Here is a 27,362-nt window from a genome sequence, read left to right as displayed (position 1 = left end):
TTAGCTTTTGTTGCTGTGCAGACATCATATGGAACAGAATATCCCTTCAGCCAGTTTGGGTCAGCTGTCCTGCCTATGTCCCCTCCCTCCCAAGATCCTGCCCACCCCCAGCCTACTGGTGAGGTGGGAATGTTGGAGAGAGACCCTCAATGCTGTGCCGGCACTGCTCAGCAGCAGCCAAACCACTGGTGTGTCATCAACGCCTTTCTAGCTACCAATACGAAAGCACAGCGCTATGAGGGCTGCTACGGGGAAAATTAACTCCATCTCAGCCAGACCCGATACACCTGTGCTTCTGCTTTTTCTGGTGTGTTACTTGGTATTAGATCACTTGTTTTCCAATCTGACTGTTGTTTTTTTTTTTAATAGGCCACCGGTAAAAGGGGTGACCAAGAGCGCGACCATGGCTGCCCCGTCTACATCAGCCAGACGAGTAACTTCCTGTAACATGGGCAGGGGTGACCAGAAAAAGATCGGAGGGGAAAAGCGACCTGAACTCACTGCTCATCAGGAAAGCTTTTGCTCAAATCTGAAGGCAGAGTGCCAGTGTTAAACTTTCCTTATTTACTCCTTCCAGCCAATTTATCAAGCAATTACATTTCAACTCATTTTCTGCAGAGATTTTCCTTACTCGCTACGAAGTGCTGATACCCTAAAATAATATTTGCCAGAAAATATGGAATTCCCATAATCAGGACTTTTAAACTGACTTAAAAGTTACCTAATTGTTTGTGGCACTGCTGCGTGAGCCAGCAGGCAGGTCTGCAGGCCCTTGGGTGTTGCTACCCTAATGTGAAGCAGCAGCTTCATAGGTAACGCATGGAGAAACTGGAGTCCTGAGGAGCTCACGGACCTGCAGGGTTGGCAACATCACTAGTGGTGACAGGGAGCCTGCTGGCAGCAATTAAGGGCGACACGAAGGGAACCAAAGAAAGCTCCGCTCCTGTTCACCCTCCAAACTCAAAAAACAGCGTTATACACATAGGCAGCAACGAGATTGCCTGCCCCATTTGAAGTTTATACTGATTTACCAAAAATGCATTCATAGCTTTTACATAAGAGGTTTGTATAACATGGAGGTTTACATAACATAATGCACCAAAGACATTAACCTATGAATTTTACATAAGCTATTTCAAGTAGAGGGGATCAAACCATACGATGTGTTTCACAAGTTTGTATTACAAAGTAATGATTTTACTAAAATTATCTTAGTATAGTGCAGAATTCACTGAAGGCTAAATAATACACAGTTTAACAACTCCAGTTGCTCAACACTGAACTGTTTTCTGTAGTCTTAAAAAAAACCCCAGTAGCACTAGAGATGTCCTAGAGCTCCCTCTGGTCTCCAGAGACGATAAAATGAGTTTGCTTGCAAACACGTCAGTCACGCACAGTCCTTGATGCAACAGTAAGCAGAGGAGTGACTGGCAAGACAAGGAGCGCAGCATTAAAGTTGCTCCACTTGCCAAAGCTGTCTCCAAAGGAGCTCTCATGCTGCCTGGCAGCCCGGGCACACCACGCTACAGCCCCGTGCGGCCGGGCAGGGACCACTGGGCACATCGTTTCTGCATCGGCAGCGGCGACAGCCGGCACAAAGGTGCCCTGACGCCTCCAAAATGGTTATTCAAAAGGCTAAACGTGAACGTCCTTATTCCCCTGCTCACAGGTATGGGGTGAGAGGCCGGGCTCAGGCTGCCTCACGCCCTGCCTCCCAGCCCAGATCTTCCCACCCACCCCTGCAGTCTGCAGCACCATTTTCCTCTCCTTGTTCGCGAATTGAGTTTTAGACTCACTCCAAGAGTACTGAATTGGGTTATTTACTCAAGTTGCAGGCTGCTGCCCACTGGGCCCCATGAAAAAAAAAAAAAAGATTGGGATTCAACATTTATCTTTATTTTCTCTCTTATTCTCAGTATTATTCTCAATAAACCTAAATTTGCACCCAGACCCATCCGCATTGAAGAACACTTTCAAAGAGAGCTTATAAACCCAAAGCTAATTCACTCCTAATTAGAAGTTGGATTCCTGGCAGGGCGACAGATGCTGAAATGCTTTTACACTTGGAGGAAACCCAGCATAAAGGTGCCAAAGCTAAAGCAGGAAAGGTCGTGGGTTTTTTTTTATCAACACTACTGTTGTGATACAGCTCCTAGGGCAGGTACACACGGGGCTGGCTCCTGCTGAGAGGGCTGCTCTCTAGTGGAAAGGTGTTTTGCATGCCTGCTGTGGCACTTGCAGTACTTCCCATGTAGAGGATTTCCCCTATGTGAGGCTGCGTTTCACCCTGAAGAGGTCTCCAGCCCCACTACATCCACGGGCTTCAGGGCTCGGGAGATTAACAGAAGCGTGTTTAGCATTGCCCCTACAGAGCCGGCCATGAAAATACACATCTAGTGCAGAAACATGCAGACGGCAGAGGCTCGTCGAGAAGTCTCTTCATTGTCCACTAGCTAGCACAATCAAGGGGAAGGAAGATTTCAATTTGGGGGCTTCTCCCCTTTGCTGGCCAGGGAGAGGGAAAGAGGGTGGATGGAGGAGATGGGAAGTGCACAGCCGATGCCCATGGAGAGCTGCATGCATGCCCGCACCTGGGGGATGCACGAACAGCCCTGGCTTCAGCTCTGAATGAGAGGAGGCACCTTCCTCACCCAGCACTTAAACATCGCTGGTCTGGCCCTGCCTGCCTTTCAAAGGCCGCAAGCTCGTGGTTTCTCATGCCTGCAGCTCCCCTGGAAGGCAGTGCTGAGCTCACCCACTAGCGAGTGTGGAGTTGGGGTTTGCTGGAGCGAGCAAGGTGCTGTCGCCATTGCCACCAGCATCGGTCCTGCCAGGAGACCTGAGGAACTGCTCTGGGTACTATGATCACTACTGGGCTAGTCTATGTAGAGGAGAGGCTCGGTGGTGCAGTGGGTTCATGACCTAGAACCCATGCCTCTTAAAGTACTGGGCTCGCCTAATCACACTGTTGGCGTAGTAGTTGTCTCTGTCGCATGGGTCTTCCTCGTAGACCTGGAAGTTGCCCATTTTCGCACGGTAGGTGCAGATTCCCCCTGGAAAGAGTTAAGAAGAGTTTTTATGGGCTTAAAAGTAAGAAATAGAGATTTAAAAGTCAAAATTCCTAGACGAAAGGGCCACGCATCTCACCAAACCTACACAACTGCTTGGGAAATGACTAATATTGTGCGTTATTGTTGAAAAGTGGCTGATTTTGCAAAATCCTTACATCTATAGTGAGGGAACTCATGACTCTCTCTAAATGCAGGTGGGAATGGCATACTGGTCCCAGAGAAGAGCATAATCAAGAAAGGCAAGGATGGGAGAGCAAGAAATAACACAGGGTGAACAAACCAGCAGGCAGATAACAGGGACTGCAAGCAAACCCGGATCCCAAGCTTCCTTGACACAATCAACTTCAATAGCCTGCCACGGTAAACCTGTTGTGTTGCAGTGCCTCACTTTCCCAGTGGCTTTTGTTTGGTTTCTACCTTATTTATCCACCTGACAGCCATTTCACTTGTAGGATGAACAGAAAAGAGGGTAACTTGAGACCTATTCACATTCACTGAGCACAATGCTTTCTCCAGGGAAATTAAGAAGGTCCTGGATCCAGCCATTCACCAGCATTAGCCCAGCTGCTCAATGTAGGACAATCTGTGGACACTTGTCGCTGAAGTCAAGGGCCAACCTGCTGAGGCTGTGCCCTACACCTTCATCCAGCCCTACACAGGGTGCCTCCATGCTGCGGTGGCAGCTTCCATGCTGGGCTGGTTTCCTGCTGCTTCCTTCTGCAGAAAAGCTACCAAGGAACTTAGCGTCCCACCAGTCTCTCTTCTGCAGGCAGAAACATGAGGGCCATGTGGACAGTGTTTTGAGCTGGGAGACTGCGTCTATATTCAGATCTCTTGCTGGCCTGCTGTTTTGGGTTGCCTCTTTTAAACTAGAAAACTCTGAGGTTTTGGGTTTTCTTGGTAAGAGATGCTACAAAATCTGCCAGACTGATGCTCTTTTTCCCTTAGAAGTGACACCAACAAATGCACAGCACTTCCATCACTCAGGGGCCTCCACCTTACTGTAATGCAAACAACAAATCATCACTTGGTATCGATAAAATATTATTAGAAATCTTATGGGGATATTTAAATGCCAATAAAAAAGATGCAGTAACAGACCAGCGTGCAGGATACCACACTGAACCCACACCGCTATGGGAGTGCTTCAATGTGCACACTGCGATGCAAATTGCAAACCAAAGCGCTAACAGGGAAAAGTAAAAGAATGCTGTTACTTTTTTCTGGTTTAAGAATCTCAGGTATTTATGTCTTGCCAGTGCAGGTAATGCAACTGTCCGTCTTTGCTTCTAGATGTAAACTCAAGCATGTCCCTTTCTGGTATACAGCCCATCGCATACCTCTCAGCTGCTGGTCCCAGGTCCAGGTAGGATGTCTTGCCCGTACTTCATTAATTGCAAGAACCAGGATAGCTGAGCACTGATTTATGTGATCTTCACTATCCCACATTCCGAAAGGTTGATATTGCTCCCTGCCAATCTAGAAAAGTCAGGCAAGAAAATGGGTTTCCCTCTGAGCACAGCCACCACTGTAGCTTCCCCCTCTTCTTTGTACTCCCATGCTGTGACTTGTGGAAGTGACCTATTCAGGATAACACTTAAGCACAACCTTTGATGTAGAAGGAACAAGTTTAAGTGCTGTCTTGAACACAGACCAGTCATTTGTTAAGGTAAAGCCCTGGGATATACACTACATTGCTGTTCTGATACTCATCGTCCCAATGTACCTGCATCAAGCCGTACTTCTGCCGACCTTGGTCCCAGCCGTTGTCCAGGAGCAGGCCGACACGGCTCTCCTGCGAGATGATGGCAGCAATGAGTGCCGGGTCCAAGCACAGGTTTCTCGCTACTCTCTTAATCGGCATCTCGTATTTCCTCAGGCGTATGACGTCTGCCTCAGCAGTCCTACGTACCATGGCAAGTCCTGCGGAAAAGTAGACTTACACACCCTCCCGTCCAAACCCCTCACTTTCCCCTTGAGCAGGTGTGTCAAAGGAATAACTCCAGTTTTGAAGAAAATGCAACTACACCGAGACAGGCAGTGGCGCTTGAGGAGCGAGCACAGCCCTGTTGGCTCTGACCATGGCCAGGAAGCTGCCCTGCCTGTACCCGAGGATGACGAGGGAGGCGAGACCACATGTTCATGGTCCTCTTCTGCTGCTGCACTGCTGGAAATGCATCTCTGGAGTCGGAACAGTGAAATTTCAAAATGCATTTGAAAAAACTGAGAGACGTGTCACTATTGACCAGCCAAAGTGCAGTAACAGCTACATTGTTAGCCTGTGTATAGCAAGGTGGGGTTTCTTTTAAGTACTTTTGGGACAGCTTGAAAACAAGCAAGTGAATTCAGATCCACGCTCGGACACCCGTAGTCAGGTGTCCCAGAGGCATCTACATCCAAGGTACATGGCAAAGTCCCTGAAGGTCTGGGAAGTCTGAACCTGATGTAGTCAGCTGTGCAGTGACATGTGGGGAAATAACACAAGGCAGGAAAGAGGGAAATGGGAAGGAGTTACCAAATGTAGGTCACCCAGAGGTAGGATGGCTACACACCTGGGAGCCTCCCCCTGCAAAATGTGTCTCTGACAGGTCACCGCTGGCCAGCGCAGCCGACACACCAGCATTCAGGACCTGGCTCTGCACATCTTCCCCTTCAAGCAGCCAGGCCCCAGGGTTTTGAGAGGATGCTGACACTAAATGCCTGGGTGATGAAGCAGCCGTTTCAACAGAAAAGGGGTTGTGCCGTTTCCCTTTGCTTAGAGGCTGAGGATCCTGGCTGTGGGACCTGAGGTTTGTCCACCCGCTTCCCACCAGATCTGGAGGTTTCAGAGCGCCTGCCATTCTCCCTTTTGGCTAATTGAATGGTTGCACCACATTTAATGGAAGGCAAAGCGTCTCTCTGTCAGGTACAAACAGGTTGACAAATCAAGCAATGAGCGATACCTACCACAGTCGGGGGATCTTACGGCTGTACAGGAGATTGTGGGGGCTTGAAGAGCACTTACATCACCATAGCAACTGTAACTCATGGATGGAGCTGAAAAATTAAATGGAGGTTGAACACGTAAGAGCTCAGAGCAATAGCGTACAGCGTGCTGCAAGTGACTACAAGTCAAGCATGAGGGATTCATCTAGACCCATAATCCACATCACCATGTATTGGCCATGCTTGTATTGTCACTGTTCTCCATCAGTAATGTTATCAGTGAAAGCTAGAGAACAGAAATTTATTCTTTTCTAATTGAATAGGTTGAAGCAAATGAAGCCAATGACAATTTAGATGAATAGGCGTCTGCCTCATTAGGTCTAAAGGCTGGTGTGGGAGAGGGGTTCAGACCCTTTTTCTCATTCAGTGCCCTCCGATGTCCAGGACCCCTCAGATGATAGCTGGCAGTACCTGAGCATCCAGGCTGGAAATGTCTCCTATATTCCTCCGTAACTTGGTGAGGAATTAATTCAGGAGAGTGCTTGCCTCAGCCTGGGCCAATCACCCTGCTTCCTCAGTAACTGAGGAACGAATAACCTCCACCAAACAGCCTGTGGCATTTGTGAGGCCATTACTGAGCAGGCTGAGAGATTGGATAAGGTTAGCTGGGAGAATCAAGAGGACGTATGTCTGTGACTCCCTTTTGGTGTCAGTCCCGTACTCCGGACACGCTTATTTAAAGGACGCAGGTGGGTGGCAAGCAGCCTCATACGGTGGCCAAGGACCTTCAGGCACATGGGGTTTTACAGCACCCTGCAGAAAGGGCACCTCGGGCCTGACCATGTGCCTTCTCTCTGCAGTCCATCTGCAAACAGTTCCCAGGGGGGCTTTTGACAGCAAACCAAACCCAAACCTCGACTCACCGACAAGGGCTGTAAGGCCCAGCAAGAGCAGTGTGGGAATCATGGTGATGGCTCTCCTCAGCTGCCCCAGGAGACCTGGAAACGCAGTGGTTTGCAAAATATGAAGAAATCAGTGCTGATTTTCAACAGCCCTGTAGCAAAATTTGCCTGCCAAAAGCTCCCACCCAGAGGCACCGGACGGGGATGGCATTAGCTGAAGACAGATTGGGAAGCAGAGCCACCCCCTCCACAGCATGGTCCCTCCCGCACCCCCAGCACGGATGCAGCCGCCAGCTTCAGAGAGTGGTGGTGGGAGGAGAAGCAAGTGGTGGGAGCCCCATCTGCTCCTTCTTTCCTCCTTGTTTGGGGGATACAGGCTTCTCCTGCTGCTGAATGTCTCCATCTCGCGTGCCACTACACCATCACATCAAGAGGGAAGGGCCGAGCCTGGGAATCTTGGGAGCAGGGAGGTCCCAGTCGGCAGCCTGGGACCTTTTTCAGCCCCTGTCACTTTATATCACTTGCTCACGCAGCCCCTCCTGAACACCCGTAGCATGTCTTTACGATGAGAAGGTACAGTGCCTTTGCTTTAAATATGTATGTGTTTGAAGTCTAATGTGCTGCAGAGTGCACGCATCCGTTGCCTCTCTGTTCAAAAGGCAATGGGATTTTTGCTTGGCTTTTGGAAAAATGAGTTTTCAGAAATCAAGCAATATGACCCTTAATTCTCTGCTAAGAGCATGCAGGGGAAAGATTTTGCTGGTGAAATAATACTTCTGCATTAATTCCTGTGTGTGATAATGGCAGATAAACACTTTAGTAATAAATGCGTCTCTTGCGCTTATTAATAAAATCCTCAAATGTCATCAGATATTAGCTATCAACTGGAAAAAACATTGACTGTACTTGCCTTGCTGGTGAATGCATTTAAAATGAGCAGTTTTTATAGCTTACCAATACGGTGGGGTTTTTTTCCCCAAGAGGGTTTCAAACACAAAACACACCCTGAGTCTTGTAGGCAATCATCACGCAATGCTATTAACACTGGAAAATGCCTTATTGATTTTAATAAAGCGTGACCTTTTCTCTAACCTGTATTTCTACTGCAAACCAGGCTGTATGGATGCACAAACACAAGGAGTCCACTGGTGTCATTGGAAAGACTCCCTTTTCCCAAGTGAGCTTATTCAGGCCAGCAAACACCCGGTGACGGAGCTGGGTACATGCAGTAGCTCGGTGTGAGCTCTAACATTAACACGGAGTATTCACAAGTCCAGATCCATAGAGCTGACCCAATATCTATGAATTCAATGACAAATCCATAGGGGGCCCCATCAAAAGCTACAGGCTGTAGCTGTTTCCACACGCAGAAAATTACTAGATTATGAAGTTTTGAGTTACCAGCCTTTTTTTTTTTCCCCTCCCATCACAAACATCATCACAGGCCTTAGGTAGAAACAGTGTAGACAAAATGCTAAATCAAAACAAAATCACAGCTCCTGGCTCTAAATAAATATTCTGTGAGTGAATTCAGACTCACCTGTCTTCAGTCGGCCTTCCTCTGAGGCAGGTCACTTCATGACTTTTATATATATGGGTACAAAAAGGTACCCACCCTACGGGCTTTGGAATGTTAATTCCTACCTAGTGCGATGACATTTGTTTTAAAATACACTAAGTAATATACATTAAGAGCTTAGAACTCTTACAATTCCTTTCATCCAAAGATTTGCATAATCAATGGTTAGTAAGACTCAGGACAACTCTGTGAAAGGAAATAAATACTGGTTTTCCTCAATCAGTGAGCACATTGATGCCCAATAAATGACTTGCAGAAAGCATTGGAGTGAATCAGTGGCAGAGGCCAGGCAAAAATCAGATCCCTGCCTAGTGCTCTCCTTGCTTTGCATCTCAGATCAGTCTGGACACATTTCTGGAAGGGTTTTTGTCTTTTTTCCTCAATGATTCCAGATTGGCAAGCTTTTAACCAAGTACCATACTTTCATATGAATTCCAAAAAGGACAATTAAAGAAAAGCATCTCGCTGCTTTATTGCTTACAGCGAGTCTAACGCAGGAGGGTGACCTGAACACTTTAGGAGCAGAGGCAGGGTTCGACTTTCAGGTTTGAGGAGACAGGATGCTACAGCTGAAACGAGGAGGAAGGGAACTAGTCTCTCAGCACCTGAAGCCAGTGGGGGCACGCAGAGGGTCTTGGAAAGATTTGTACCGTGCGGCCGAGACGCTTTTCAAGTATGCAAAACATCTGAGTTGCTTGGAGACTGAAAGATGGTCTGGGAGGCCAATGGCTTCCCTTCCCCACATTTTTTCGCTTCCCCAGACTCTGCCCAGCACACGTGGAGGCTAGGAAAGCAAGATTTTCTTCCAATAGCTCTCTCTTCATTGTTTCATATACCACAGATCCATCTATTCCCATTGCTCTCTTTTGGGCTTGAGGCACGATGGGCAGGAAAGACTGTTTTGGCCAAATATTAATTACTGGGTTCAAAACCAGGTGATGGTTGTTAGTCTGTAAAGCACAGGAGATTATCAAGCAGGCCTTGTTACATTAAAAACCAATAAACTACACGGTTTTAGATCCTGAAATAGTATGAAGGGGGGAAGCTTCACTGGAGAACTTAGCCCTGTTGTTACAAGAGGGTTGGTATATGAGTTAAGGTGAGTCTTAAGTAAAAAAATTAATTTATTTGGGTGAAACATGGAAATAATAAAACATCTTCCCAAAGATTACAAAGGCTAGGCGTTCATCCTTCATTTTCAAACCTGATATCTTATGGTGGTGTCTCAGACTAGACTATCACTTAATCATTCTTTTACTGGGGTTTAACATTTTAAATAGTAAAAAGTAACATTTGAAATAATGCAAGGTAAGAATCTATGTGGTTTCTTTGGAAAGAACAGGTAGAAAATAAAGACATCACACGTACAGTGTGGCTTTAATCCTTTCAAAAGGAAATAGTGACCAAAGAAATGCTGGAGAGGAGGACAGCCAGAGGAAATGAGCTGGGAAAAGGTCAGAGTGCACAGCTCAATGGCAACAAACCCAGTAGACATATTCATCTGCCTTCTATAGAACAAGATAATCTCTATTAGAAAGACATGTGTTCTCTTAAGTAGATGAAAATAATTTAGTATTAACATCCAGTTAGCTTTTATAAAAACAGTATCATGTTAGTGATAACAAGCCAGTGTTCCTTTGCCACTGAACCTATGTTCATGCTGATGAACGTGCTGATGATTTGGGACATTTTTTTGAAAAGTAGCCTCTGACCTTCAGTGAGATTTCTTTTCTAATGTGTTGGACATTTGCTGATGGTCCTTAAGATAAAGTTTTCAATTTACATACTGTCTATCTTTGCTGTATATTTTCTCTCTCATTTATTACTCACGTAATCACAGATTTTCTACGTTTCACAGTACTGTCACATGAATTCTTAATGCCTGCTCTGCATTGCATTGCTCTTTATTTACTCGTTGAATGGTGGATGTTATAAGTAAAATTATTATCTGTGCTGCAGCTCTTAAGTCCCTGGGGCAGATTCCTTGTATTCACACAATTTCCAGTATAAGGCCAAAGAAGAGGATATTTTTTCAGCAGCATTACAAATGGAACTTTTTCTTGCTAAAAAACTCTTTATCCTCACAAAATTTACTAGCTGCCTTTTAGAGTGAGTGCTGAGAGCAGGCAGCATCTACGGAAACAAGGTCGTGCTGACATACGTTGAACCGGGCAGGGCTCTGAGCCAGAGGCCTTGCCCAAGGCACCACCACCTAAAAGGACCTGCAGGACGTTAGAAAACATGGTCTTCTGCTCAAAGATCTCTGTGGGACTGTAAACCCAGAGCACTGAATTCAGGTGAACCATTTCATGAGTGGGCTGCATCTGACACTACTACAGCACCATTTTTGATTTCTATGCTAGATTTACTTTGGAAAAATGATGTCAAGTGTCAGTTACCTCTGATAGCCCACGACCCGACAGAAGGGATGTGTACACAGCTGTGATATGATGCTACTTTTGATAGGCTGAAGAGGGGATGAGTTAGAAGGCATCTTTCTGTATATGACTAAAGCAGCTCTTTCTAAATGGTGGGAACTTCATAAACAGATATCCAGAAACACGCTGGAGTGATGTCCCTGAAAAACGTTACCTTCCCTCATAACACCACTGTACCTCGGAATCACGGAATCACCTCTTTTTATATTTTTCTTTATTATTCTTGGCATTTTGTTTAGAAGCACAGGGTTTTGGATTCCTATGATATTGCGAGACTCTAAAAGGACAGCAAGTTTCTAGCTCTCATGGCTGATAGTAGGGAAAATACATGAAAGCCATGGAAATAGAACATAATTATTAAATTAATATTAAAGAAAAAGGACACAAAGGTTATAAATAAAAAAAATCCCACACTATAATTTTAAGCCCATTTTGCTGTTGTCTAATTTTTAAACATAAAGATTGCCAGTACCTATTCCCCTACTGCTGGATTTTGGTCAGCACAGTGTGTGATTGCGAGGGAGGGGATGGAAGGTCAAGGAAAGAGGAGAAGTCCACTTATCATTTGATATCTACATTTTCTTAAGCTTAAGAAGCAGGAAAGCTTCCTGGTGTTCACAGGGGCATCCTGGCAATAAGCTGCAGTCAGCGACTGCAGACATGGCTTCCCCATGGTCTTCTGCTGACACCATTAGTTACACTGAGCTAAAGGGAGTACAGAGCGGACATAAAATGCTACCTGACAGAATGCATTTTCCACCTGTTTTACATAAGCTCGAAAGGAGTGTACCGGAGATCTAAAGCACACCATGGTCCAATACCACCAGTTCTTTCCTACTCGCAGATTTTCACGTTTGATTTTTTTTTCCCCTAATGCCAAGTGATCTACCAGGGTGAAATTTTTTTTTCATTCCACTTAATAGAGATGTGACCAAATGGAGCATCATTTTGAAAAGCATTATGTATGGCACATGGTGTTCTCCTTCAGGTCAAGGGTGATATCATCACATTTCACTGGGCGGTGGGAACGCTATCTAAAATTACCTGGAACAATACCCATACTAATTACTGTCTCTGTTGTGAGTTTCAGCTCTGGTTTCATAACATCAGCAGGCAGATGCATTTCTCATGTTGTTCCTTTTGTCTGGGATGTAATTATACGTAACACCCGGTATTCACAGACTTTTTAACTGCTTTATAGGGCACCACAGCTGACGCATGTCATGGATGCCTACCACTAACTGGCCAGTTAAAGATGCATCTGTAGCATCACTTCAAACAAGTCCTCTAGAGTTGTTTTCCCAACTTTTAAAGGGATACAGACAGTTTAATTATTACATTTCCACAGATTTTCTTTTCTACATCTAGTATACCTGTAAGTAATGATAGCAAAAGTCTTCAAAATTGTAAGACAGGAGGCTCTCGGTTTTCACTGTGCTCAGAAGTGAACGGGTGCTGAGGGCCCCAATATCTTCCTTTAGGTTGTCTTTATGAAATGACATCCTGCTGTGCACAAAGCACCTCTCTAGCCATCATGTAAGATAACTAAGACCAGAAGTTACCTGGGGGAAAAAAAAAATATTTTTCCTTCTGTTCTGTAAAACAAGACTTTGAATTTTACTGTAGGAAAGGTGTTCTAGCAAAGAGGTCACTGGACTAGATCTTACGAGACCTCAGTACATATCTCAGCTTAAAAAGAGATCTATCACCTAAAGTGAGTCATTTGAAGTTTGAGCCAGGAGAGGGTTTATGCTCACAAAGCACGAGCCAAGGCACTGTCATGCTCCAAAACTGTGATCCAAGTATTTGGCTGAGACATAATTCTGTTCCTGTTTGAGCCTAAAGTGACCCAGCTGGAGGAGCTTAGCCCTTACGTCCCCAAGTCTGGGCACTGGACTCGACATCCCAGTGCCAAAATCTCTGGATGAGTGGGAGTTTACAGTGCACGCCCATGCATTTACTCACAAAAAGTGGCTGCGATGCCCACCTTGTTTAAACCAGCCATGGCAGAAGCAAGACCAATCTTGGACGATAACCTCATGAAGGCAGAAACCTACACTAATGTCCCTTTTGTGTAAAGCACGTACGCCCCCCACCAAGATTGGGTGCACGTGTGTTCATTCTTGAGGTTGTGTTACTGCACAGCAGAGCACACCAGAGCCACAGGGAAAGTTGGTGGGAAGACAAGAGAACGGCCCTATGGCCCCTGTAGGGACACAGTTGCATCAGCTTTATGTTCCTGAGGCTACCTTGGTGTTTCATATTGAACAGGGAGACGGCAGGGAAAAAAAGAAAAATCAACATAATATTTAGTAGTAACTACTGGGAATAGGGAGGAGAACCTTATCTCCTCCTCTCAAATCCCTATGTTACAAAGTCACATTTCCTCTTGCTCCCTCTTTCCAGCCCCACAAGCCTGACACCGTGCCGTACAAAGCTTCAGAAGGGAGGGTGGAGAGGAATGGCACGCTTGGGTAAAACATTTTGTAGTCACTCACTTGGGCAGCACTCAACAGCCTTCTGGATGCATTGGATCCTGCCCCAGGGCACCACCTGCTGGAGGGGAAACCGACACAACTAAACCCAAATTCTGGATTCCAGGAAGAGACTGAAATTAGATACTGGAGCACCTAATTCTTGATGCTCCTAGGTCCCTCAGTTGGGCTAGTCTTGTTTTGGTTTCCCACGTACAAAATGGGGATAGTACATTCATGACTCACAGGGATATCAAACTAACAACCATTAATACTTAATTAACTTTATCCATTAATCATGATAACTATTAAGAGAATTTCTTTGTGCCTGGAATTCATGATACAAAGCACTGAGGCCTGTCAACATTTTAGAAACCAAACAGGAAACAGTTTCAGACTTTTTTTCTAGGGCAGCACACTAGCAACAGAAATAATTAGCAAGGAGGAAGAAGATCAGGAAGGGAATTAATGTGGTTTTGTGTATTACAATCACCTGATTTTCATACAATGTCATCCTGGGAAAAGCCAGTGGTTACTGAAGATTGCATGATTTGTGAAACAGATATGTTAATTTTTAAACCTTTTTTATAAGAGTCACATGTTGAAATCATACCAGGCTGATATATGAACAGGCTGTGTTCAAAAAAGGCAAAGTATATTAACAGAGATTGAACACTGAGCTGACACAGCTACATGGCTCCTGCATCAGTGGTGGTCCACTTAAAGCAGCTCAAGCCACGGCTCAAACAGCTAATCCAAAAAACGTAGCCTTAGATTATGCACCTCATTGGATCTCTAAAAGCAAATTTTCTTAACTACCCCCTTTTATCAACAAGCATCAAATATCTCTCAGTGTGCATGCACTTAAAATTAACCAACCGAATTTGAACAAGAGTTTTTTTGGTGATGCTCTTGTCTTTTACGTACTACTATCGCCAGTTTGATGTGCTCGCTTAAATTGATGAAAAAGGTATCGGCATATGTTCCCGATACAAAATGGTGTTCTCCAGGGGGACAGATAACAAGGAGCATCTGGGAGATTGGAATGTCTTGGATCACCACAATCATATTTGTCAGGCTTAACACTGAAAGCTCCAAAGCATGATCCAAGAACAAAAGATCACAGTGGCAATTGGAGCAGTTTCTTCAGAGCAGTAATTTTCTCAAATGTGGTGGAACCTATCTATCTATTTATCCTGTAAAGGGGGCTTAGGGGCAACATCCCCCTCAGAAGAGTTCCAAAATATTCTACAGTAGCATCAAGTACCCTCCACTTCCGATTCCTAGACAGGCTTTCCTTAAATTCTGGAGCATAACCCTCACTCTTGAACTGTCGCATAAAGCTGTTCTAAAGAGACAGACAGACAAACCCACTACTGACAGAATTTTCCCATAAAGAAGTGGAATACACAGCTATTGAATATGCAATGAGTACAAAAAACAGATTATTTCTTCATCAGCTGGTGCTTGTGCATGTGTGCGTGTGTACATGAGAGACAAAATAAAAGCATCCCTCACACTGGTTTGAGGACAGTGACTTTACTCTTGGAAGACAAAGGGCTCATTTTAGAAACTGTACTGTTCAAAGCTCAACTTCCCCAACTTCTGTAGAAAAGTACTCCTTATAGGATTGCTAAACAGGAAGTAGCACAATGATGTGGATTACTTGGAACAGAGGACTGGAAGGCATCAATTCACCTTTCGAGTCGCCTCCCTCAGCGACCCCTATTACACTTGCAGGCAATCCAACCTGCTAATAGGGTCTGACAGCAGCTCCTCAGTTGTTGCCCTCTCCAGAGTCTGTTTCTCAACCCATCTCTTTCAGGGAACAGACTTCTTCACAATTCCCAAATCCCAAAGCTCAACTCAGCACTTAAATTATAGGTGGATTTCTTAGGCAGACCATCACAAGCATAATGTGGGATCAATCAGCAAAGAGGGCCCACTCAAGCCCAAATAATTCAGCTTTGAGAGCTGAACAATACAGATATTGTTTGGCTGTTATTGTCTCCATGCATTTCTTTAGTGATTACTTCATGCAAGCATCAAGCGCAGACTTAAGCGCTAATCATTGCTAAAGTTACACGCTGAGTTCACACATAAGCCCCATAACTTCAAAAGCTCTGCGTGAATGTTTCTCATCTCTTTATTGTGTAATACCCTTTCATGGCTAACACGTGCCAGACCAGGTACCATTTTGTGATTAGTCTAGGATGAGGAACCTTATTTAGTCATGTCCTTACACATATGATCTATCTGCTTTAAGGAATTAATTACATGCAACCTGTGTCCTTTCTAGACATTGTATATCACCATCGTTTTCTCATCTATGAGCCACATTGCCACTAGACTGCTATTGACAAAGTTAAACTTTTGCTTTTCAAGACTGTACAGATGACAGTTGGTGTTCTCTGTACCGTTTACACTTCTAGCTTGCTGAGCCAGGTCTATCATGGACACTTCATTATTTAATCTGCGCTGCACAATGACTGAGCTTTACCATAGAAGAATAATTTGTTCCTCACTACTCAAACTAGAAGAATTTTCCAGTTCTTAGAGAATTTTAAAGTTTCAGTGAAAATAAAATTCTTGGATTTGGATTGTGCATCTCAAAGTAATAAGCAGATTAAGAATGGAGATCTTACCAAGAGGAACATTCAATGAGTTTTAATCTTCATTCAAGACAGAAAATGCAGAAAGCAGACATGAAAGTGAAGACTTGAAGCAGACAGATCTATGAGGCTGTTACTTCAAGATAAATTTAAACTTATTAGTACAGCCTCAACTTCCCCTTGTACGCAAACCACGCATTACTGCAAACTCCTTCTATCAGCACGGGAGTGCATGTGGCCATATTACAAGACAGATGAAGGAAGAGCTCCAACTGAAGATTAACCTAGAAAAAAATCAGCAGCTTAAAGTGACGTGACAGCACAGACTCTGACTAGGATTTGCACTGAGTTTGTAATGAGGCTATTCACACACGGAACTGAATAACTTCTAACAACACACCATGCTGGAATCCTGACAAGCCCACAGGTGTTTCCACACAGCACGCAACTACGTTAGACACGATTTTATATTTCCCCAGCCTATTCAACATAATTAGGACTCAGAGATGAGTCCTGCTAAGGCACTCGTAAAAATGCTGTTGGACCACTGGTTTCCTAATTTCATGCAACTGTATGAAAAACAAACAACAAAAAAAGCACTTTCTAGTGCATTTAAAGAGTTTGTGCATTAAAAAGGAGATCAACTTGAGGCAAGTTTACTTTATGCTTCTAGTAGATTAACGGGCAGCTTTGTACATCTTAAGCTGATTGTCTTCTCAAAATGATGTCTTAATGTTAGACAGAACTTTAAGCCAGAAATCTAGAAAGAGCACATGCAACTTTCTGATGGACCTTATCAAAAGAAGAAAGTAACCCACAACACCTAGACCACCTTACTTGAAAGGATGCAAAAGTCAACATTAGAATTAAAATAATTTTATTTCAATGTACATGAACAGAAATAAAATATAATTTTTTTAAACTTAGAGATATATTGCTGGGCTGGCCCAATCACAAGTGTTCTCCGCTACAAGGCAGCAAGACTGACAAGACCCACTTCACTGCTTTTTGGGACAACTGGATTCAAAGTACCACCTCAAAAGGGTCGTTCAGGACACAGCAAACTATTTTTTTTGAAAACGAAAGGAAAACTCATCAACTCTTCACCTAGACAGAAATTTTACATTGTGATCCAAGGAAGATCTCCCTTGAAAATTCTGTCCGTTACTTAGGAACAGTACACAGTATGTGGTGCTATATCTAAACTTAACGGATCAAGGTTTCTCCCAAATACTTTTCTCTATTCTACTCTCTTGTACAAAGCATCTGCTATAAAATCCACACATTCAAAACCACAGAATTATACAAACCTGCGAACAAGGCTGTTTTCAGTATGCTTGTTGCTATGTGCTATTACCCGCTGTATCAGCTTTAACATGCAGCATACTTAGATGGTAAAAGTGCATTTCTCTTGGCCATCTATTTCAGAATTCACAGAAGTTATGACTGTTTTTACAACTTATAGTGCAATGTAATTAAGTTATTCAATATCATGATATGGCACCATAAGATAAGCAATCATTTGTTAAAATGCACGATTCCTTTACTAATCATTTTGTGGTGCTTTACTGATAATATAAGTAATAAACTTGAAAAGACTACTAGAAGAAGAACTGATAAGGAAAAATATTTTTAAAAACTGTCTATCATCGCCTTTAATTAAGAAAATAAAAAAAAAAAAAGGAACTTTCAGATTCAAGGAAAACAATAGGAAGCAGTTCTTCACACAACACAGTTAAACTGTGGACTCCTTGCTATATAATGTGGATGCTAGGATACTATGAGGATTTAAAGAGATTTTTCTTCTATGATTTTAACCAGCAAACACTCTCAGGTACAGAGTTCCCCAAGCCCGAGATTTCTTAAAGTATCTTCTGGGGAAGCACTGCTATCTGCTCACCCTGTTTTTACTCTTCCTTGTGCATCTGCTTTTGGCCACTGAGACTGGATGCTGGGCCAGAGGGAGCTTTGGTCTGACTCGGTACAGTTGTTTCTTAACAGTTACTTCCAAACACTTCATACATTTACACTTACGACAAAGTTCATAATTTGCCACATTATTTAGTTAGAGGGACTCAGATTTTTGAATTACAAACGACTTCCAAAAGAGGAAAAAAAAATATTTAAGCTTTTTTCTGCTATGACTCAGTTGTATAAAACTGTATAGAAAAATGAGCATTATGTGCAGATGTAATGAAAAGCAGTAAGCTTTATAAAAAACATTCTTAGAAATGTACCAAGCATAAACAAAAGATGATTTACAAATACATTTAGCTGTTCTTCTAGTCATCATCAGAATCTGAATCATATTTCTTTCCTCTGATGGTCTTCTTATCCAACTTTGTAAAGCTTGTTCCATATTTCTTTTGACTTTGAAAAGGTGGGTCCATCAAGTTTCCACTAGAGAAAAAGAGTAAGACATGTTGGTTAAAGCCATATTCATGCACACCGTTGAGTAGCACCTTTAATTACCTGCTTCTCCAGAAGAGAACACAACCCCTACTCCCTAAAGCCACCCTAAGTAGCATTGTGGCATTCCTAGCATAGCACATCCTGGACAAAATGGCCTGGATAACTGTAGTTAAAACGGGAGTGTGAGCGTAAACAGCACCTGAGAGCGGAGCTCTAGAGAAAAACTGTCTGAAAGGGCTTTTGCTGCAAACTGATCATGCTAAAGAAAACCATCTCTCAGATTAAACAGTAACCAGGGAACTACAGAGAGACTTTTCAAAACAAATGAGGAGCCAGAAGTGTGAAAGAAGCTAAAATTTTGTAACAGGGACATTGGAGTCAAAACTGGGTTTTGTCCGGCCAGAAGTCACCTTCTACTACCTCTGCCTAGGCCAGACAGAGCAGCTTCCCCGTGGTACACTGCATTCCAGCTAGTGGACTATGGGGGACTCATGCCTCAGTGTGCATGTATGACCCTGTTGGGAGCTTTCTCACCAGAGTGTGGGTCCATAGGTTGCTGGGAACAGCAGGCGTTCACATAAAGCTGGAGCACCCACATCTTCTACAGCAGGGGCGCGCTGTAGGAGATCCTCCCCTTGCTCAGAAAATGGTGCGCGTGCTTTCACTCACATGACCTGTGAGGGGTTTGCATCTAAGTGTCAGTGAGCGAGTGAGCAATTAGAACCTTCTGGAATTAGCTATAGAAGGGTGTTTAGGAATTTGTAGACATTAACATTTTGTAAATAATATTTTGCTGATATTGATCCTAAATGTACAGTTGACTGATTGCTAGTTAATTACATGTCAGTAGTAAGTCAATACACCGCTTGAATCCTGATTTTGGCCAAACAATGTGACCTGAACAGTTTTTCCACTAAATACAGTATATCCTTTCACCACGTGCTATCTCACAGGTTGAAGGTAAAGAACAGTTTCTAGGCTCTGAGGAGGACTACTTCCTTTTCAGGAACTCCAGAGAGCAGGACATTACATTCAGAGTAGGGCAGAAATGCAACACTTGTACACAAATGGATGTTTCCTGGAATGGATCTCCCGAGCTGTGCAGATATTGTGGCTCACTTTGCAAAGCCAGGGTACCAAACTCAGGATCTGGTAAAATGAATAGAGAATGAAACAACATCCCCACTCCACAAGGACCTAAGCGCAGAATATACAGTACTAGTAGACTCAAGTAGAAAGTAAAATTATGCCGTAAGCCAATGTACTAACAGTTGGCAAATTCAATACAGCTTGGTACAACTCCAATGAAATATTTCTCCCATAAAAAGCTGTTAATGTCTAGAATATATATCCAAGCTGCCTTTGACTCCTTTGCATATTTGCTTGTTTCTGAGCTGGAAAGTGGGTATTACCACTTGTTTTGAATTTTAAATTTTAATTTCAGTCATTTCATCTGAAGTTTAACAGCTACTAAGCTAAATTGAACAGTAGTTTCTTTGCCTTTAAGATACAGCCATACTTCTTGCCAAAATCTGGAAATTAGACATTGAAATAAAATCAGATAATGAAGTTTAAAATAATGAAAAAGAAAAGCCAAAAACATTCAAAACAGAAGAGCAAAATGAACCTGAAAAGATACAGACAATGTTTTAGCCACACTGGAAAGCAAAGCAGAAAGTTCTGGTAAATGATTCTCCTGTAAAGTCAGGCTATTGTGGTGACAGTTATTTTCTACTGCCTTCTATCCTGTAGTCTTAAATGTGGGATTTATCATGATTATATTGTACTACTACACAAATAATTTATTTGCACCTCTGTAACTTATTTTCACTGTCTTTGAAAAAAACCCAACACATTTGTGCATGTAATATGATACAGTTTAAGGACGACTTGCTGAGTTTTCTCTGAAGCGATTAAAAATGCTCAAACTTTACTGCATTGCTACTGTGACATCTAAGCATCTACAGCTCATTTAGAAAGGATTACATTAGATGCACGATTCTGAGAAGCCCTATCAAAGCAGTGTAGCTACTCTATACACCTCACAGCAAGAACTCTGCTTATTTTTATCGCTGTACAAAGAGAACGCTGTAACACGTAACACTCGTTATAATGCCTCAATACTTTGCCAAGGAGATACTCTCCTCTTTCCCTTGCCAAAGTACACAGATTAAATAACTGCATTAAACTCTGGTGTGTCTTAAGCATCCAACATAGCAGTCAAAGTTACAAAGTTTTACAGATTCTCCTGTCTGCAAGCATGTTCTCCTTGCACTGTATCTGAAAATAAAACAATCACAAAACAATTAATTACCTGTAATTAATTATGTCTGCACAGCCTAATCTCCATTCTAAGGTCTCTGTAGTGAAGTCATCAGTGTTGCCGAGATCAGTAAAGCCCACGACATAGTCTTGTGTTTTTCCATCTTTTACTAGTGCTAGAGTGGGGATTACTTTGATGCGCAGTCTCTCGCACAAAAAAGGAGATTTTTCAGCATTTAATTTCAAGAATTTTGTCTCAACATGTTTTTTTGCCAATACAGTCAAATGTTTATCCATTATTTGGCACCTGTGAAAAAAAAACCCCAAATATATAAAGTATTAGAATCAATACGCTGAAGAAATGTATTTTAGAGAAAGTTTAAAAGGAACAGTAGAGCTAGTTCTACCATATTAATTCCTCAGATATGACCTTTGTAATTAAGGATTTAGTTTCAAGAGAAAACGTGTTTCAAAGGTAGCTGGATTTAATGACTAGCAGAATAACAGCTTGGAGCATCTTTATTGCGTAATTACACCATCCATTTCTCTAATTTCTTCCCAATTACTCCCACATACACCTGAAAGCCTCTCTCATTTCTTGAGGCCTGCATTTATTGATGAAATTTCCCTCTGACTTCCATTCTTCCCGCTCTAGCTTCGCTGCCTGTCAGCTGGAAAAATTTCCCTATAACTAACACTCACATCCCAAGCACTCTCAACATGTAACAGGGTTTTGGTTTTTTTCAGTCATTACCACCAAAACCAAGATGCAGTAACTCACTACAGGAAAAAAAAAAAAAGTTATTTCCACAGACTGCTTCAGTAGGGCTAAAGGCAAAAATATTCCACTTTTTTGTTGCAATGGAATAGGAGTAAGCATACAATTACTGTTTCTCACTACGGGACAGTAACGTGAACTGCTCAAAATACTTGTCAGATGGCAGAGATTTGTGGACTTTTCACCTACGATCTCAGCTTTCTGGACTTCTTTAAGTGGTTTGGCTTAGCTGCATGAACTCTGTGATGTGACTGTCCTTTAACTCAAGAGAAGAGCTGAACAGATCAAAAAGCTGCAGTGGGCAAGGATCAAAGCAACTCGATATCGTGGTTGGTAAACCTGACACACTAGCTTCAAGCTGGTTGCCAGCACGACACATTTTACAAAGAACTTTCTCTAAACTTCTTTCTCCTGTCTGAGTCTACAGACTTTGTTGGTTCAAGAAACAAGAACCAAACAACTCAAACCTGTTCTAAGCTACTTTATTTGCAGAGACAGTCTTTTAACTTCTTTGAGTAAAAGCTAGCCAAATACAAACGTTTCAGATACTTCTGAAACTTCAACATTTAACTTAGAAAATGTAGGACACAGATACCTCACTGCATAATCCAGCCTTGACCTCTTTCCATTTCTCACATTGAGGCTGTTTCAGTTTATATTCTGTAAGTTAGAGAGAACATAACACCCTGGGGGGAAAAAAACAACCAACCAACCAAAACCAGGACAACTGGCTTCCCCTTCAACAAACTACTCTACTTTGCAACCGCATTTTAACAAAAGACCTTAAGACAGAACCACTGAGGAACAGCCTACAACCCAGAACTTCTGAAATTCCTCCAAGGAAGTGCGAGATCTTATTTTAGGTTCCTACTCTGAGGCAGGACATATTCTCAGATCTAGGTCTCTCACACCTGAAAGAAGTGACATAATCACACCGGCACAAAGGGAAAGCGGCTGTAACTGGTATCCACAGATCCTTCCGAAATAAAAGGTTCAATTCTGAAGATGCCTAAACAAGTTTTTATTTTTATTGTTGTTTGCCAGAACTGTCCACGGTATCTGTCTGGAATAACCAAAGTGATCTTTTTGAAATGCTGCTCCTGTATGGTCACTACTTTTACAGAGCTGGCTCCCTCAAACTAAATCAATAATGAAACGCAGCACTCTTCAAATACTGTCAAAGAAGTTATACATATATAGTTTAACCAACTATGTAAGAGAGTATTAATTGTTGTCAAATCTTGTTCAGATTAACTGGAATAGAAAAATTAAAAAAAAATCAAATCTTGAGAAGATTTGGAAGATGAAGGAAATACAATACCTCTAAAAATGCTTATTTATTTCTGGGATTTGAAAGAACAAAAGAACACATCCGTTTTTGTAGACATCTATAAACAAAAGGTTTCTTAAGCACAGCTTATTTACTATACCTGAATGTTGTATCTCTATAGAAATGGCAAACCACATTTTTACTTTCTTTGACTTCTTGGAAAAAGTCTCTCTCACTTGGGATTTCTCTGTATTCTCCGTGTCCTTTTGAAAGCCACTCCTTTTGGAAAACATAAAAGGAAATAATTAGTATGGAGTTTGTTAGTCCTGCACCTGTCATGCAAGCTCTACAGCTTTTAAGAAAAATAAAAGAGGGGGCCTGCAGTGGAAGCCCATTCCATACAGTAACAAAAGGAGAAAAAAAATTGTTTCCCCCCCTTTAGTTCTGTTTTGAATATACGCAAATGCCACTAGGCTAGACAATACTTTCGGATTGTCTCTTTCTCAACAACAGGTAGGTGGTTGAGCAGTAAGGCTACCTTACTTATTTGGAAATACAAATCTTATACAGAGCTGCATAAATTTCTGCAGTGCAGCCTCTCAGTAAGACTAGACTAGTTCAAAGAGAACACCAACAACAGAAAATTCTCAGGATTTGAAAACTGCTAATCGACAGCCTGGAATACTCTCTCTAAAATGTTTTCAAACACTCAAAGGACTCGTCTAAAACTGCCTCGAGTCATTGTATGTATTAAAATAATTTTCTTCTAATTTAACCCTCTGAAAAAAATCAGGCAGAAAAAAAGCCTACTAACTCACCTGCAGCAGATGATGTCTATCTATCAAATATATTCTGAAGGTATCTTAATATGACCCAGCTTCCAGAAAACCATTCAGAAAACACATGCATACTATTAGTCACAAAATGTATGGAGAAACAGAATTTCACAAGCTAAAATTTACAGGCAACTTCAAGAACTGCCTGTTTAAGTGTGCAAATACGGTTTAGAAAAAAACTAATCTTCCAGATTTTCAAAGGCATTTAAGCCAAGCATTACAATTACCTTTCAGTATTGTAGGTGTATTAAAACAAGTACAGACTAAGCTAAATGATTAGAAGTAGTACAGTATGACAGAACCCAACAAAAAACTTTAATTTCCAGTGCGGCAGAAAGAATTTACATAAATTACTGCTCCTGATCTTGCCGTTCATCTTAGCAGAGTGAAAAGAAAAAAAAAAAAAAGGTTTCCAGGCAAACCAAAAATATCCCGTAAGCTAAATTAGCTACATCAGGATAGAACAAAGAATTTCCTGAACATTGTACACATTAAAAATGCATAGAAGTACGAGCACATGGAGAAGTCATCATGATGCAAATCAAGACCTGACCTACCCTTCAACAGTGGGTATGCATTAATTTCCCTCTGCACAATCCTATTCCAGAATAGTGTGGCAGCTTACTCCTTTTACTGAGTACTACCCTACTTTAAATTTGCATTTGAAAATGCATGAGAACAGTGACTTAAGATCAACTGACATGAACAAGTTTTTGCATGAGAACGACCACGTCACATCCAAGAACATCTAAGCATTATGACTTCAGAAAAAGGAAAACACTAGAATCAAATACAAACCGAACTTCTGAAAACAAACAAATGGTGTGCCACTTTCTCTGCTTCCGTGTCTATAGAGTCAAAGCTGCTAACACAGCCTATCCTCCAGCATCCCAACCATGCCATAACATTTTACTGCATTCCCGTTTCAAAGCATGGCATTAGCTTTTATGGGTTCCACCACAGTCAGAGCATCTCCTTTCAACCCAGCCACCTCACCCCCAACCCAGTCTATTTGTTGAGGTTTTCTTCGATGGAGAAAGTTAAGAAACTTACGGCTTCCCTACTTATAATTCAGGTCTCACACTGTGTGTTACCAAAATTTTGGTGAGAACAATGTTCAAAGAGACTTTTTGGGGAACACAAGGACCACAATTTAGCATGAGATATCAGGGACAGAAGCAGAATTTCTTTCCTGCAAGAAGAAATGAGCAGTCATACAAGGACATTTCATTGGGTTAGGAGTGGGACAAACGATTCACCCTAGGAACAAGGAAAGACCCTGTATCATTCTTCTACAAAATACCTTAAGAGAACAGCATGCATCACTTACATGCCATAAGTAACAATCTTCATAATTCAGAAGCTTAAGGAGCCTTAAGGCTTATGATTAGGATGCCTACAAGGCTTATGCTTCCAGATAGCAATGTTCAATGAATACGGACACATACCAAATACTTGGTTCACATACACAGTTTCCCTAGGATTACCAAAAAGTCTGTTACACTATCCACATCAAGAGTCTATATAACTACAGGAATTACTTGTTTCTGCTGCTGGGCCTTTTTTAGTGCCTCAAGCCTCCTTTGTTTAAGGCGTTCCAATTCATCTTCATCCATTTGGTCCAGCTTCTGCATTTCAGCATCCAGATGTTCTTCCACAACCTTGGTAGTCTGAAGTATTTCATTCTCCAGAACTTTTTGAAGTATTTCAACAGAAGTATCAGCAGCCATCTTTACCTATAAAGTGATCTCTTCAAAGCTGTGGAAATAGTGATACATGGAATTAACATTTATATAAACACTTAATTAAAAGCCTGACCTCTCTTACTTGCAGTTCACACTGTAGAGAAACAAAATGCTATGCAATTTGAAGATAGCAGTAGATAGTTCTTTTCTATATTGCAACACCCTTTGGAGAATACTTTCACAATGAACACAGATGGCAACAAAGATACCAGTCAAATCCTATTCTCTCAATCCGAAAGGTAGCTGTTGAAAAGTGCACAGGAACCTGAAATTACTTGTCGATACGAAGACATAAAATTCACCAGTTCCAAAGGAACACTAATCCTGAGACAGATCCATATACATTTAATACATATTCTGAAAGTAGAAGATGCAATCACAAAGCTCCAAGCTGTAAGATGTCTCAGAGTAAGTCTAAGCAATGCTCAGTATATAACTTTCCACCAGTAGTTTAAATACAATTACTTTAAGTACCCGATGCATATTAACATATTTAAATCTGAATTAACGCTCCTCTCCTCAGCTAAAAGGCACTAAAGAGCAAATGCTTTAGGCCAATACACTGCTTCAATTAGTACAAGAAAACTGCTATTGCAAACACCACCATATGGCAGCCAGCGAAAGGATTTAAAAAACCCAACAACCGCTACCTAATTGCTGTATGAAAAAGCAAAACTAAAATAATTTTCTGTTACATTCCCCCTGCCCTAACACTCCAAAAGGCACAAAATACTAAGACTGGGGTGCATGAAGAGCTGTGGCAACATAATCGATTGTTCTCCTCAATAAATTAACACTACAAAAAAACTATCACTATAAAAAGTGACAGTTTTGAAACAGGGATAGTGCACAGTCACCCTAACCAGATTCTCAACCTGCAGGCCACAGATTTGATGTGCTGAATTTGGGCTCCACAGTACTCTTGGCTGTATTTCAGAACAGCCAAACTACAAATCCAACGGCACTGGCAAACACCTTGCACAGAGAGGCAAGAAAGCATTTTAAGTAGCGATGGGCAAAACACCAACACCACGGCAGCACTCCAAGTGCAATGCAACATCAGCAGTGCTGAGCCTGCTGCCACTCTCCACACGTCTCACAGCCACGCTTGCTCTGACCTGCGGCACCTTCTCTGGAGTCCCTCTCCCCGAAGCTGCTAACTGCAAAGCCTCTCCGTTTAGTATTTTCTATCCCCCTTGTGTTTCCAGAGGAAATAAGAACCTTGCTAGCGCGGGTCAGAAGCCATGAGATCTTCAGGAGCGGGAGGGAACACTGCTCAGCTAGGGCAAAGGGAGGCTCGCCCTCCAAGCAAACAGGGAGGAAAACGTAAAGTCAACCCCAGCCAGCCTCCGCCCAGAGGGCTCCCCGAGCCGGGGACGCCGGGGTGCCAACAAACATTTGCTACGCAGCGGGGGCCCTGCGCCCACGGCCCGTTCCCGGCTGGCTCCGCACCGCTGACGGGGCAACGGGTCCTGCCCGCCCCACCAGGGAGGGGCACCGGGGACCGGGCCGGCACCGCCCGCCGGAGACCGCCCGTAACGGGGCCGGGGGGCCGACGCCGGCTGCGGGACAGCGCGCAGGCGCCGCGCGCCTCCACCGGGCCGTTACAAACAACGGTCGCCCGCGCGCGCACCCGCCCACCCACCCAGCTCCAGACGAGCTCTCCAAGGAAAACATCACCCTTCCCCGGCCACGGTACCGGCCGCGCCGCCCGCAAAACGGCCGAAGCCCCAACACGGCACAGCCACTCACCCCGTCCTCCTCCTCCTCCTCCTCCTCCTCCGCCGCGGCGGCTCCGCTCCCCGCCTCTCCCCGCCCCGCCCGACGGCAGCGCCCCGCCAGCCTCTCGCGAGAGCCGGGGCAGGGCCGCGGCCACGTGCCCCCCCCGCGCGCGCGCGCACGCACGCACACACGCAGAGCTCCGCCCCGCCGCGACTACCCCTGCCGGGACGCACCGCCCATCCGTCTCCCTAACGACGGCGCTCGGGGCGGGGCTTGGCCGCGAGAGGGGGGCGTGACCTGCCCCGCCCCTCACCTCACCTCGGCGTGCCGCCGCTG

The 27,362-nt window shown here is 43.3% G+C and overlaps 2 protein-coding genes across 6 annotated transcripts; both read right to left on the bottom strand.

The window, feature by feature from the left end:
• Nucleotides 1-131: 131 nt before the first annotated feature.
• LOC128904340 (lysozyme g-like) lies at nucleotides 132-16,729 on the bottom strand. Of its 3 annotated transcripts, none has more exons than XM_054188488.1 (6): nucleotides 8,439-16,729; nucleotides 6,920-6,994; nucleotides 6,018-6,107; nucleotides 4,798-4,994; nucleotides 4,412-4,550; nucleotides 132-3,053 (listed from the first exon to the last, which is right to left on the bottom strand). In XM_054188488.1, the coding sequence occupies exons 2-6, from the start codon at nucleotides 6,960-6,962 to the stop codon at nucleotides 2,923-2,925; spliced, it is 600 nt and encodes a 199-aa protein (XP_054044463.1). In that variant the 5' UTR covers nucleotides 6,963-6,994; nucleotides 8,439-16,729; the 3' UTR covers nucleotides 132-2,922. The 3 variants fall into 3 exon arrangements, with proteins under 3 accessions (XP_054044463.1, XP_054044464.1, XP_054044465.1); XM_054188489.1 differs by having other exon boundaries at nucleotides 12,289-16,729; XM_054188490.1 differs by having other exon boundaries at nucleotides 13,414-16,729.
• Nucleotides 16,730-16,861: 132 nt separating this feature from the next.
• On the bottom strand, nucleotides 16,862-27,164 carry TXNDC9 (thioredoxin domain containing 9). 3 transcript variants are annotated; one of them, XR_008464480.1, is made up of 6 exons: nucleotides 27,057-27,164; nucleotides 25,101-25,317; nucleotides 22,884-23,002; nucleotides 20,728-20,982; nucleotides 18,948-19,087; nucleotides 18,318-18,401 (listed from the first exon to the last, which is right to left on the bottom strand). XR_008464480.1 is itself a non-coding variant. In XM_054188486.1 (5 exons), exons 2-5 carry the CDS (start codon nucleotides 25,287-25,289, stop codon nucleotides 18,284-18,286), a joined length of 681 nt encoding a protein of 226 aa, XP_054044461.1. In that variant the 5' UTR covers nucleotides 25,290-25,317; nucleotides 27,057-27,156; the 3' UTR covers nucleotides 16,862-18,283. The 3 variants fall into 3 exon arrangements, 2 of the variants coding, with proteins under 2 accessions (XP_054044461.1, XP_054044462.1); XM_054188486.1 differs by lacking the exon at nucleotides 18,948-19,087 and having other exon boundaries at nucleotides 16,862-18,401; nucleotides 27,057-27,156; XM_054188487.1 differs by lacking the exons at nucleotides 18,948-19,087; nucleotides 27,057-27,164 and adding an exon at nucleotides 26,526-26,742 and having other exon boundaries at nucleotides 16,862-18,401.
• Nucleotides 27,165-27,362: the final 198 nt, after the last annotated feature.

The sequence above is a fragment of the Rissa tridactyla genome, chromosome 1, assembly GCF_028500815.1.
Source record: "Rissa tridactyla isolate bRisTri1 chromosome 1, bRisTri1.patW.cur.20221130, whole genome shotgun sequence".
Lineage (NCBI taxonomy): Eukaryota > Metazoa > Chordata > Aves > Charadriiformes > Laridae > Rissa > Rissa tridactyla.
This window is presented reverse-complemented; position numbering and strand designations above follow the sequence as displayed.